At 40.2% G+C, this 14,780-nt stretch overlaps 1 protein-coding gene across 3 annotated transcripts in view; it reads right to left on the bottom strand.

Moving 5' to 3' along the window:
• Nucleotides 1–14,780, bottom strand: part of Uap1 (UDP-N-acetylglucosamine pyrophosphorylase 1) — a 37,797-nt gene that overhangs the window by 10,204 nt on the left and 12,813 nt on the right. For all 3 annotated transcript variants that reach the window (XM_036202462.1, XM_036202463.1, XM_036202464.1), the window contains exons 3-7: nt 10,311–10,515; nt 7,649–7,824; nt 7,144–7,316; nt 660–853; nt 36–176 (exon numbers count right to left, since the gene is read on the bottom strand). In XM_036202462.1, the coding sequence (XP_036058355.1) occupies nt 36–176; nt 660–853; nt 7,144–7,316; nt 7,649–7,824; nt 10,311–10,515 (889 nt within the window). The remainder of the gene's footprint in view (nt 1–35; nt 177–659; nt 854–7,143; nt 7,317–7,648; nt 7,825–10,310; nt 10,516–14,780) is intronic.

Genomic DNA, 14,780 nt, shown 5'->3' with positions numbered 1-14,780 from the left:
TATACTTGATCTTACTGGTGCTAGTCAAAGCATACTTTGCAAACTGGAAGATGTCAAAGACAAATTTTTCCATCTTTATTCCATTTGGCTTGTCTGGCTTAATTAAGTGTCCCTGGGAATCCACATATGGAATCTTCTTTTGAGCCACATGGTGCTGCAACTGAGGTTCATAGACACTAAGAAATAAAGAGGGGGGAAGTTATGATCATTTTCCAATTTAAAACCAGAAGACCAAATCTGAAAATACTCAGGCACAAATATATCAACCAGTAACCCTGAGGTTTTCCGAGTGAAGACATTTAATAAGTTACAGCTCATGTGTAAACACCTAGATTCCTCCTAGGACATTTCAGTCGATTTTTACATTAAACAAAAGCCCAGCTGGCCATGGCAGTGTGCAGTCCCAGCACCAGAGGCAGGAGGCTCTCTGGGAGGCAGGGGATCATGCACCAGGGAAAGCCTCCCACCCAAACCCAGCACCCGACACAGCTCATGTAAAGCAGTCACACGTGAAGTGTTTTCTCTCTGAGGACGTGCATCCTCAAGAAAGAAAATGACTTTTGTGGAGCAGGACTTGGGGTTTCTACCTACCTCCCCAAAGGTCCAGTTCCTAATTAACAACAATTTAAAAAAAATTAGGGCCCCTATTTTATTCTTACTTGACAACATCTTTCAGGAATGGCACAGTGAAGAAATGATTGGCAATGTTCCCTGCATTGAACAGCAGTCGTCCATCTGAGCTTCGTTTTTGAGCTGTGGCCAGAGAAATCTCACTGTATTCTACCACCTGGTATACTCCGTCCACGCGGCAGACCACTCCAACTGGTTCTGTGGGGTTTGTTTTCTCTACCACCTGCCCATCAAAAGAAGAAAGCAGTAAAGGAAGAGATTTAATTAATGGTTCTTTTGGAGACATGCCATATGAAAAGGCTACCTTTACATTTTGTTTACATTGTTTTAAATTCAATCCAAGAGAAAGCTTTAGCTTTTTCAAAAAAAAAAAAAAAATAATAACTATATTCTTTGACAGACTTCTCTCCAACCAGAAACCAGGGACACTGTGTCCTTCCTACTTACCACAAACCAAAGACAGAACAAAAACACCACTACCTACATCCGGCCCAGGGGAATCCAGGACAAGGAAAAAATAGATGAAGAGCTGGTTTCCCCAAATACCTTGCATTTCTAATTTAACTTATTCTTAATCACACTTAGGTACTTGGAAAATAAATTAATTTATCTGGGAATCCTAACACAAAAAATGCAGGGAAGGCATTCTCTCTCACTTTAAACTGCCAGATCATCGCTTCACTGGAATTCTGTTTCTTGAGTTTTCAGTCAACAATGAAGCACTTTCCTTATTTTTCAGAAACCTGGATAGGAAGCAGGAAGGTGGAAACAGGCAGATCACCTGGCTCCCACTCCCACTTCAGTCTGAAGACTACTCATACTTCATGAAGCTTCACTTCATGCTGGATTTCATTTGAAGAACAAGAGTCTAAGCCTTTAAATGTTATGAAAGCCAATGATTTGCTCACTGAATACTGGCTCTCTAGGCTGACAGAGGAGAGGGTCTATCTATCAAATCCGAGGGCAAAGATAACATGCAATTCTTAAAATCCCTCAGGTGAGTCTGACCTGAGACACATACCTGGAAGAAAACTAAGGACTAACTCCACTAACATAAAATGAAAATTCATACTGAGTGTGGTGGATTGTACTGCTGGAATAGAAGCACACAAGGAGCTAAGACGGGACTGCATCAAGCCAGCCTGGACTACAAAGTTGATACCTAATTAATTATAATGAAGTGTTCAGATGAAGTCATGAATAGCCCATCCAAGGATCACGTTAAAAAAACAAAAAACAAAAAAACAACAAAAAAAAACTTGACAGCACTGTTTATAACACAGTGTGTGGCAGAGTGTTTAAAAATCTGTCCCCATCTGAAAAGTATACCCTAAGTCTACATGAAATATTACCAGTAAGCTTCTTAGAATACACAGGGCCAGTCCTGGTCTCCTCAGGGAACTAAAGCCACCAATGAGGACTTCATTTACACAGCCTTTAGAGGCACAGGCAGGGGTCCCCCTCATGTAAGTGCCTGTGCAGTCAACTGTTTGTCACCCGGAAAGGGCCACAGTACTGACTGGGAAGAAAGTTTTAATCAAGGAGGTAGATTAAAATGGAAGGAAACATACAGCAACATGATTTAAAGCGATTAAAGCCTGTTTGTAATTCCTGTTAATCAACCTATCACCACCCTCACTCCCTCTACTCTCCAATCGATGCCTTACCAGGCAGAGGACTTCCAGTTTTTAAATGCATGTGAGGCTGACTTTCCAGTCACCACTATCTCCCACACCCAACGAGCCATGAGAAACAAAAATAATCATATTCAGGGGTTGGGGATTTAGCTCAGTGGTAGAGCGCTTGCCTAGCAAGCATAAGGCCCTGGGTTCGGTCCTCAGCTCTAAAAAAAAAAAAAAAATCATATTCATTTGCACTGTTCACATTATTAGTATAAAACTCTAAATTACAAAACTAAGTGTTTGTCAACTGCATAATGTTGGAAGTTGTATTCTATTGAAAAAATCTATGGTATAAAAATTAAGAGAGTTGATCAATAGTTTATAATGTTCTGAAAAGCAAGAATCCAAGATAACATAATTACTGTAATTACTTCACAAAAATGGCATCCATTAAAAATGTTCCTAACTCTTTGTGTTTGTGCTTTTCTGTAAACTACTTCATTCTTTAAGTTTGTCACTCCATAAAAGAATATTTAGCCGGGTGGCAGTGGTGCACTCCTTTAATCCCAGCACTCGGGAGGCAGATCCAGGCTCTCTGTGAGTTCGAGGCCAGCCTGGTCTACAGAGCGAGATCCAGGACAGGCTCCAAAACTACACGGAGAAACCCTGTCTTGACAAAAAAAAAAAAAAAAGAATATTTAATGTATCAAGATAAAGAAAGAAGTTACAAAGTACCACAAATAATTTACTACCATACACTAGGGCAATGGTGGCACACAGCTTGTGGGAGTAACCAACCAATAACTGATTTGACTTAAGGACCAATGCATGAGATGGAACCCATAATCGACACTGCTGGGGTAAGCAGGACTCTGAGATTAGATAGCCCAGGAACCTAGAGTAACATCAAATAATACTAAAAGAGGAAAAAAGATATAGTGATAAAATAACTCCTAATCATATTTTGCTACACTCATAGATCAGCACCTTGCTCAGCCATCATCAGAGAAGCTTCCTCCTGCACCAGATGGGAAAAAATACAGAGACCCACAGGCAGACATTATGCCAAGAGTGAAAGACCTTGGGACACTCAGCCATAAATGAGACATTCCATCAAATCCCTCCCTTCAGCCCTCAGGTAACCCCGTGGAAGAGGAGGAAGAAGGAGTCTAAGAGCCAGAGGGGATGAGAACACCTGGAAAAGAAAGCCTTCCAGATCAGCAAGCTCAAAGCTCATCTGAGCTCAGAGACTGAAGCAGCCTGCACAGGGTCTGCAGGGGTCTGCACCAGGACCTCTGCATATAAATTATGGCCTCCAGTTTAGTGTTTTCATGGGATTCCTGAGTGTGCAAACAAGTGGGTCTCTGATTCTTGTGCCTTCTCTTGGGCTCTTTTCCTTCTGTTGGTTTGTCTTATCCAACTTCAGTGTGACAGTTTTTGCTTTATTTTATTTTGTTTTAATTATAAAAAAAATGAGTAAGTGAACGAATGAATGAATGAACTCATTAATGAAAACCTAGCCACTAGAGTAAAGGTTAACAACTGAACTGTCCTCTCATTTATACCTGCTAGAAGAGGGAAAATCAGTTTTCTCCAACAGAGTGACACTGGGTATATCAACCACTCCAGGGTTGATACTCATGCTCAGGAATAGTTGACCAACATATCATGATTTCACAGGGATTTTTTTTTTAATGAGGGGGGCTTTTATTTGGTTACAGGTTGATGGTTTCTTTGTATTCTTTTTGGGTGGTATTTTATTTTGTTTTCTTGACTTTGGGGTTTTTTTGGTTTTTGTTTTAGAAAGAACTTAAAGTTGGGTGTGTAGGGAGGAGAGGATCTGGAAAGACTTGGGGGAGGGGAGGAATATGATCAAAATATATTTAAACTTAAAAACTGTTTTTAAAGACAGGCGGTGGTGGCGCATGCCTGTAATCCCAGCACTCAGGAGGCAGAGGCAGGCGGATCTCTGTGAGTTCGAGGCCAGCCTGGGCTACCAAGTGAGTTCCAGGAAAGACGCAAAGCTACACAGAGAAATCCTGTCTTGAAAAACCAAAAAAAACAAAAAAAAACAAAAAAAACAAAACTGTTTTGAAATAATAAAAAAATAACAAAAAGAATATTGAGAAGAAGGAGGAGGAGGAGGAGGAAGAGGAGGAGGAGGAGGAAGCTAGCCAAATGGCATATATGTACAATCCCAGCACCTGGTAATCAGAGGTGAATTTATATCTCAAAACAAAGGTAGGAGAAAGCAGTATTTGTTAGCAATTCTTAAGTTTTTTAAAATATGTCAACCTAGTCTTAGCTTGGTTCCTTCTGAATTCCTTTCTGTTTACTGAGTGATTATGATCTTAAATGACAGACCCCAAACTAGGTGGGGAGTCTATAGAAGACCACAGCTGGACTTAGGCAGCAGCCTCAGCTAACGGAGAGGCAGCACTCACATCTCTCTGTAAACGGTGCACTCACAAAGTCAGCACACAGTGGCAGTCTCTGAGCTGCCAGGAAACACAGGACTATTCTCCACAGGGGCCTGTCTTTGAATGGAAGTGAGAGAAAGAGTTGGGAGACATGAATTCTAGTCCTGCTCCTGCAGACACCATCAAGGGCCCTTCATCTGGGACTCAGAAAGTGTCTGATCAAATGGGCTAAGGAGGTCATCTCTGACGCCCCTTCTAGTCTACTCTGGTAGACTAGAAGTGACTCGGAAGCATACAGCGGTAAAGATTTCTATTTCAGAAAGAAGAGTGACACCAAGTGGAACAAAGTCAGAATTGCACTGTTTTGCTTACATGCGATATGCTATGTTTCCATTACAGTTCAGTAGCTATTAAAACACATGGCATGTGCTACTGGTATTTGATTAGACAGATGCCTGAAACAGATGAACTAAATCAATTATTCTCTTCAGAGCTAGAGTCTTGTCTGGTTCTTTGCTATAATTCCAGCCCCTTAGGAAGGGGAGCCTTGGCTAACAGCCACACCTGGTCTCAAAAAAGAAAATGTCTTATCAGACCTATCGCTATAACCTCTCAAAACTTGTTTTGCTAAAATTGAAGCTTCTGAATATGATTTTTTATTATTATATTTTTAGACTAATGTGGTGAGAAATTACATTTTTTTATAATAGGAAATCTCTAACCAAAGATTATGGTGTGTCTCTTGAGGTTTCATTTTTAACAGATATTTCAGTTCATACGTGATTCACTTTGTCTTCGTCAGAGCACGTTTCTATTTTTACATCAAAATCATACACACATTCTACATTTTAACATCTTTATGGTTTAATGTTTATATTTAATGTGCATCCATTTGGGAGCGATTTGGGCATGATTTTTTTAAGGAGAGATGAGTTTTACTTAGCCAGTTTCATCATTCATTCTTACTACAATTTGAAATGCTCTATGTTTTTCAATGTATTATTTCATTTTTAAATTACTATGATTGTATATGTTTATACAATACAGTATAATTCAATAAACATATATATAATGTAATGATCAAATTGGGGTCATTAGCATTTACACCTCTGTTATTACCTTATGATCATCCAGTTAAAATGGACATCGTCACAAAAAGAAAACATGTCAGTGAGGATACATAGAAAAGGTAACTTTAAAAAAATATTTTATTTTATGTTTATGGATATTTTGCCAGCATGTATGTATGCAGTACCCAGAGAGGCCAGAGGAGGGCATTGGATCCCCAGGAACTGGAGTCACAGATAGTTGTGAACTGATGTGTGGGTTCTGAGAACTGAACCCAGGTCATAACCACTAGCTATCTCTCCAGGACCTAGAAAAGGAAATTCTTACACACTGTTGGTGGGAACATAAATTCTAAACAGAAGCTATGCAAGGCAATATGAAATTTCTTATAAAAACCAAAAATAAATTCATTATGTGCCCTAGCTATGCCACCACTGAACACAGGTCCAAAAGAACTGAAGTCAGCATTTCAAGGTTATCCCTGTGCTCCTGGGTTATTGCTTCATTGCTCACAACAGCTAAGACATAGGATCAACCTAGACACCCTTCAGTAGGTGAATAGAGCAAATGCTATCCATATACACACCATATTGGTGAACCATACACTGGAAAAAAAAGCCTCCTGTTATTTGTACCAAAACAAATGGCTCTGTAGGACATTATGTTACATGAACCTGTGTTGTATCTTGACCATCTTCCCATGCTTACTCTAAACCCTGCAATCAGTTTGTCAGTCTCTGTGGGATTTAACATGATTGTGTTGTACTTTATTTATTGAGAGTATTATTCATTTAAAACAGTGTTTATATCATTATTTTTAAATCTTCTGAGTTCTCTTCTGAGTGTCTTATTCCTAGCCTCATCTATAACACACACACACACACACACACACACACACACACACACACACATTAAAGCCGTTACTTTATACAGCACTACAAACCACCCTGCATCCTGTGTTTATGGTCATTCCAGCAGTAATTTATTACCTCTAAATGTCTTTATTCATAATCATAATCACCATCATTTCTATCTTATTCACAAAAAAAATCATGAAAGCCCTTGTTAAATACCTTATTCAAGTCTACACCTGCTTTTTCTTCCACACACCCCTTACTGACTCCAGCAGAAGAAACACAGGTTAGGATGCTTAAACATGGCTTGATATTAATGAGTCTATCACAGGTATAGTAATAACCATCATTCGCTGTCTCAAAAATTCAAAGTCATCCTCACACACTTTAAATTTTTACTCATGATAAGCCTGCATTACTTCTAGAACCAAGTGCTGTCATGTGAAGGAAACAAATGGAATGGTTCAGAGGATACCCTAGAAGGATGAATGGTTCTAAATCACTCAGATCACCTTAAAAAGACTGACAGAGAAAGACCATTCACATTACCTTTGCCCCACAGTCTGCTCCCTTCTGAACGCAGAATCCAATGAACCGTGGGTCTGCCACTTTTACCAGTATGTTATCCACACAATAGACATGAATACTCCAAATGCCTCTCTGCTCCATGTCCTCTACAATGTTTTGGGCTGCAAGAGCCCGGTAGAGACCACCATTCCCATCTGAAAAATAAAACAACCCACTAGTAGCATACCATGACCCACTGTGAAGGGAACCAGAAGACTTCAATATTTACAAACTGGGATGTATTTCATAACACGGGAAGAGAATGAATATACAGAAAGCTGCTCAGGGGTAGATAGTCACAAGTGTAAAAATGGGTCAATCCATTTCATCAATAGACATTTTCAACTCTTTAAATCACTGTCAATTTGAAGGGGGGAACTTGATATTTTTAACAGCCAAATCATCACATTCAAAAGGAAATCAAAAGTTAATAATTTGTCCCATTGCTAATAAAATAAGTCACCATTAAATACAGATGATTACAAACCTGGAGCCATAGAGACTTTGTTTTTCTCTTCCAAAATAATTTTCCCATCAAAAGTCATAGCAGGCAGCATTCCCTGTTGAAAAAAGACCACGTTCTCCTTTTTCAAACCAAAGTACTTGTGCTTTGTGAAGAACTCCTTCGTAGATTCCATTGTTCTCCCACTGGTCATTATATACCTAACAAAAGAAAAGCCAATTTTCCTAAGCAATGATACTGTATAAATTAGGGCAAAAGAAAGTGTAATCTACTTCCTAAGCTATGGAGAATTTGTGAGAGCGCCTGCTTCTTTATTTGACTCACTTCATCTTTTTTCTGGCTAAGACACATTAATTAGCTATTGTATTTCTTCCAGAAATTGTAGCAATCCTTATGACAAAATCAGCCTCTAACAATATCAAACATGCTTCCAGAAGCAGAGAAGCTGTATCCAGAGGCATATGTAAGCATTTAGAACTCTGTGAAAGTATATGCTAAATTAAAAGTTTTATTCTAAATAGAGGGAAAAAGATAACGGCAATACTACAGGCTAACATTCTCTTACAGTTCTTATTAAAATCCGAAATAGACCCCAGACTCTGATCACCAGCCAGTTACAATCATAGAAGTTAAAGTTATACATCTTATTGCCACAAAACTTGAATTCAGGTTCTTGAGAGATGGCTCAACAGTTAAGACCACTATCTGCTCTTCAGAGACACTGTTCAATTCTCAGAATCCACATGGTGGCTCACATTGTTTCTAACTCCAGTTCTAGGAACCGAGTGCCTCTTCCTGTATCCCTGGGCATTGGGCACACATAAGGGTACTCAGACATACATGCAGGCAAAACACTTATATACATTAAAAAAATTAAAAGACGTCTTTTAACTGAATTTATGATAGAGTAGCCGAGGAAAAAGCCTATCTAAAACTACAATCAGAAACTGTAGTAGTTCAGGGCCTTATCAGAATATAAACTACATAAAAGTTGGGATTTTTGTTTCAGTAAGTGATCAATACTAAGTGCTTAGTAGCACTTAGAAACAGTAACCCAATTAGTAATCACTGAATAAATAAAATGATGAAGAACAGGGCTGGAGAGATGACTCACAGTTTAAGAGCACTTGCTCTTACAGAGGACTCAAGTTTGGTTCCCAGCCCTCACTTGGTAGTTAACCACTATAACTCCATTTCCAGAGGACCTGAGGCCTTCTGGCCTCTGCAGGTACTGCAAGTGTGTAGAGCACAGACACACAAGAAGGCAAAACACCCATACATAAAACTAAGTAGGTCTGCTAAACAAGTCATTCTGGACATTTTGATCTTTGTAATAAGCTGGGCCACAATTCTTTGTTTTATATAAAGATAAAAGGTGAGAAACCGCTCTGCATAACAACAGAAATGGAACACTGTAAAAAGAGGAAAGAGAGTGGGCTGGGGATTTAGCTCAGTGGTAGAGCACTTGCCTAGCAAGCGTAAGGCCCTGGGTTCGATCCTCAGCTCCAAAACAAAAAAAGAGGAAAGAGAGAAAGGAAAAATCAAACAAGTTGAAACCACGGTTGTAAATAACAAGCTTGGCTGCACAGGACACAGATGTCCCTCAAAACCCCCACAGGAATCAAGATGGGGGATGGAGTTCACAGCATCCCAATACTTGTATTGAGAAGAATTTGAACATCTTGGAAAATTATTCCAAAAACCATGTCTTCAAAGGGTTCAGAGAGCCACAGAGCAGCTGGATTCAGACCTGAAACCCGCCCCGCCCCACGGGGGGGGGGGGGGGGGGTAGGGAGGGAAGGGATGGAGGATCTTCCAAAGGGAAATTGGGGTGAGCAGCAGCTGCTTTGTCCTGACATCTTTTCTGATGCTGGTATGGCTAGGGAGTCTGCACTAGCACCAGAGGCTGTTGCTGGGAGACAGAATAACCAGCAGTTTCGTTGGTCATATGGGACTGAAGTCATGAGATCAGGGCCCTGAGGGATGCCAAATGCACAGCTGCTTCCCCCTCAAAACATGCTACCCTCCAAAACTGCTGTGAGAAAGTGATCAGAGAAGTGAAAGGCTGCCCAGAATTGCTTGTCATGGTGCTCAGGAGGCAGTGACCAAAACAGAGGCCCTGCATACTGCATAGGAGTAGAGGTGTGACCACAGCAGAGAATCGAAGAGGTGGGGAGGGGAGGAAGAACCAGATAATCTGTACTTACAGACCTGAAAAAGCCTAACAGGCACCCAGAACAGACCCATACCAGCTTATCATGAAATTTCAGACACTATAAAGAAGCAGCCCCAAAAGCTGGAGAGAGGAAACAAAGAAAATGGTAAGGAATCATAGCAATGCCAGAAACAATAGAGAAACACCTTCAGATTTCAGAAACTGGTTTTCAATCAGAAAGCCTCTTCCATACAGGCTATTCATCAGTAGGACATTTCTGAACTGAGGGTTTACTGGGTTCTGAAAGGAATTTGTAGGTGCTCAGTTAGGGGGTATAAAAATTAAAGAGGATATATTGCCTCGTAAAGCCATTGAGGTCATGTAGATATCTATAACATATATTACTATATACATACACAGAGAATTACACTTCCAAAGAAAACCACTGGTAACAGGAAGTGTGTCTCCTGGTAAGTTCATGTATGTTCTGAATGTTATAAAAGAGATGTTTCAACATGAGACTTGGCTTACCATGGGATGACACACTTGTTGCCACACTTTTTTTCAGCTAACTGCTGGAGCTTCAGAATACGTTCTGCTTGAATCTGAAAAAGTGTCTTGTGGGATGGCAAGCCAACATCATACATGCCCTTGGGATACGCAACTCCAAGTCTTGTCCCCTGCCCACCAGCTAGAAGAAGAACTGCTACTTTGTTCTGAGAAATCTGGGCAAGTCCTGGAAAAGAAAACACTTGGATCACAAAACTTCCAATTCAACATACAGAATTAAGTTTAGGTAACCCATTCAAACACCAAAAACTAGACAGGCTTCAATAAAATATTAAAATTAAGGTATTTTTCTAGAGCTGGAGTTCAGCTGATCTTCTAGAAGACCCAAGTTCAGTTCCCAGGTGGCTCACAACTGCCCTGTAACTCCAACTCCAATGGGGTTCCAATGCCTCTGGCCCCCATGGGCGCGCGCACATACACACACACACACACATAATCCTAAAATAATTTTTTTAAATCAAAAGAAAAAATTGTGTTTGTACTAAGCATGTATACTATCTTCTTTCCTAAGTGACACAGTGTGACAACCAGTCATGTGCAGAGTATGTACACTACACTAGACATTATGAATACCCTGGAAGTTATTTATAATAAGGGGAAGGACATATGTAGGTTATATGCAAAAACAAGGGACATAAACATTAACAGATTTGGGGATGGGAGTGAGGAATGGCTAGAATGAACCACCCCAAAATACCAATGGATGATTATATCATTGTTTTCAAATCCACAGGTAGGATGAGTTTTATCTAATTTGCTAACTTTATACTTTATGTATTTTGAATATTAGGTTTTCACATAGATAATATACTAGGTGTGGTAAGAATTTAAACACTAAGTGCCCTCCAGTTCTGAGTCCACAATTTTTCTTTAATAACTACAGTCCAAGGACCTCCTTCAGCAGCTACCAGCTATTTTTTAAAATTATTTTAAGCATATTATGTTTCCATAACTTTCACCCTTAAAGTACCCTTAGCTAGCTAAGATTTAATTTTCTTTCTTGCTTGCTTAAACCAAGATAATTTCTGTTATTATTTCTATATAATTTAACTGTACCTTATAAGAAGCTGAAATTAAGAAAACTAAATGGGGTAACTTCAGTGGGGAAAGTTCATCGACAGCCGCATGTCTGATGAGGTCAGTCCTTGTGACAGATCGGAACTGGAGACAGAGAACTGCAGTCTGGACCTCCAGGTGTCCAGAATCAGACCTACTTCTGAACACCTTTTCCGCACACACATCTCAGACAAAGGCTTTGTTCTTTTTGCACCATGTATTCTCCACACCCGGTATACATTTTGGGTTGCCTTCCTGTTAATGTGTCTTTTTCCATTTTCACTTTTAGTCTGAAAGAACATTACTTCCCTCAGCTACTTCACCCCAAAGCCCCCTAAGCCCCCACAGGCAGCTCCACCTTTAACACCAGCTCACCTGATGCCATCGTCACTGCTTTTATGTCTCTTCAGCTGCAACCAGTTATCAAAGTGTCCCCATGAAGTTCTCCCGCCTTGACCATGTCCCTAAACTACCGCTCTGCTCTGTTTCAGCTGTAATGTTTTTACAGTAACAGCCCACAGTAACCTCATCCTATACTCCAGTAATCAGCACGTGTTTCCTAGACCCGGCTTGCCACTCTTCTTCTTCTTCTTCTTTTTTTAATTTTTATTGTATGTGCATTGCTGTTTTGCCATGGGTGTCTGGTCCCCTGGAACTGGAGTAACAGAGAGATGTGAGCTGCCATGTGGGTGCTGGGAATTGAACCCAGGTCCTCTGGAAGAGCAGTCAAGTGCTCTTAACCACTGAGCCATCTCTCCAGCCCCACAGACACTCTTTTCAGCTCTTTCCATCTGTGGATGGATGTGTGCCCAGTCTGGTCATCATGGGAGAGACAACCAGGATTGTGATCACCAGTTGCACATTCCAGATTGAAATGTTTTTATGTGCAACTTGCCTCCATTTAACAACCACTATTATAATATAATGATATATGATTATAGAGATAATATAATCCACATATTGTAATTTAATAAAAAGGTTTTCTATGGATGAGAGAGATGACTCAGTGGGGAGAGAATTTGCTCTGTGTTAGGGACCAAGATGTCAGGAACCAAACATGAACCATAGAAAGTACTAGCTAAACCAAAGAACAACTCATAAGCCCCTTCCCAGAGCAGTAACCAGAGGCCTCCCAAGATAAGAGAACATCCCACAGTCAGGTGCCATGACAACCGAAGGTAAAGAGCATTCCAGGGTCAGTCAGCCTAGCAACAGAATATACTGCCCCTGACCAGTGACCTTAGCCGATATCTCGCAGGTGCACTATCTGCCTCACATGTCTTGCACCCCTTCCACATTCTACACGCCCCCTTTCCCTTTCCCTCCTTCCTGCCCCTTCCCCCCTTATGCTATATAAACCATGTGGAGAACAATAAAGATTGGCGGCTTGATCAGAATACTGTCTTGCTGCTGTCTCTTTGTGTTGCCCTGTCCTTTCATTCTCTCCCACAGGTTGGTGGCCCCGTTGACACCCCGCTGGCCACAAGGGCAGCTCTGTATGCAGAAGGGCCTGAATTCAAATCTCTAGCATGCACATTAAAAGCTAAGTATGACTGCACGCCTGTAACCCCAGGACTGGAGGAGACATGGATCCTAAGGGCTACTGGCCAAGCAGCCTAGCCAGCCAGCCAGCCTCCCTAGTGGAAAAGGTGAACTTCATAAAGGGACTCTCTCTCAAGGCAATAAGGTGGAGCGCATTAGCAGAAGATGCTTGGATGTCCCGGCCTCTGCATGTGCGTGCATGGGTTCAGACACTCACATACTTATGTGCATATACCACACACATATAAAATCACTTACATAAAGGGTTTCTGTATTTGTCATGCTCTTGAATCTAGCCTTTGAGTGGACAGAACAAAATGGAAGGAGAAAAAGCAGTCTACGGAGAATCAAGTTCAGGACAGTTCCAAATCAAATGCATGCATGTAGTTGTTCACAGAATCCAATGGGGAGTGCCCTAGCTGAAGGGATCAGCTTTTCCAGCCTTGTAACTACAGTAATGCTTCAGTGCTTATCGTAAGTATGCAGTGCTAAAATTAATATCTTTCTTATAATGACAGAGAAAATACTGCTGGAAATTAAGTAGTCAAATAAAATTCAGTGAGTTCCTCTAGGTATAAAGCAATGATACATTATTTCAAACTATGTGGCAACAGCATATATTTCATATGGGCATCACTTGAAAAAAAACTAACTGACCATAAATGTACTTGGCCAAGTAACAGGAAACTACGAATTTTTCACATCCTAAAGCAGGCTGCGAATGGTGCTTCACACTTGTAATCCCAGCACTTGGATGCAGAAGCAGGACTTTAAGACCAGCTTAGTCACCACAGCAAAAACTTGTTTCAAAAAAATAAAAATAAAAATAAAAATAAATAAAAATAAAAAAATATATATATATGTCCTCAAGATTCTTTGGAAATATGAAAAGTCTGAAAAATCACATCCCTTTACTCTCATTTTTATGTCTTCATAATAGGAACCAACAGTTAGACTTTCGTACAGGAAGGATTTTAACACAGAAAAAAATATTAAGAGAGTGTGAGACAGTTCCAGGTCTAGAGAACATCTTTCTTTGAAGATCCATGCCCTGTGAGCCCAGGAGCCCTGAGCACTCTTCTTGACAACATTACAAGAAACAGGGTTTACAGTGACTGTAAAGGTCAGACACTTCCTGCATAACTTCCTGGTTGGACGAGTTCCTCTCCAGTGCTCTAACCTGGACAGGTGCCTACAACAAGGAAGGTATCACGGGGACTTCTGAAACAAAGCACAGTAGAACTACCATTTAAATTTTGAGCACTCCAGGAGAAGCCAAGGGGCATCAACAGGCAACTCAACTAATGGAAATAAAGGAAAATTACCCAAGACAGCTAGTCAGAAATAATGCTGAAACACAAGGAACTTGGCTTGGTTGTTCCGAGACAAGGTCTTCACACAGCTCATGCTGGCCTCGAACTCCCTTTACAGCCCAAAATGGACTTGAACTATTCATCTTCCTGCTTCCACATCCATGCATTAGGACTATAGGCATATATAATTACCATGTTACAACTGAAACTGTTTCTGAAAATGTTCTAAGCACAAAAAGTAGACTAATCAAGAACATTCTATCTGAACTTATTTTATAAACTAAGGCATTACCATGAATTTCCCTTGGCATTAAACAAAAAGGCATTGTGATTAGTATGGGTTGGAGAGACCATATGTTTGGCATTGTATACATATTTAAAATCATATATTGAACTATGATGATAAAAACAATATATTTGGGATTTGCTTTAAAATATAACAAAGAAAAAAGGAAATAAAAGGGAGGAAACATAAATCAAAAAATATTAATTTTTAGTCAAAGTAACATATGTAGGTATT

Source organism: Onychomys torridus, chromosome 11 (genome assembly GCF_903995425.1).
Source record: "Onychomys torridus chromosome 11, mOncTor1.1, whole genome shotgun sequence".
Classification (NCBI taxonomy): Eukaryota; Metazoa; Chordata; class Mammalia; order Rodentia; family Cricetidae; genus Onychomys; species Onychomys torridus.
This window is presented reverse-complemented; position numbering and strand designations above follow the sequence as displayed.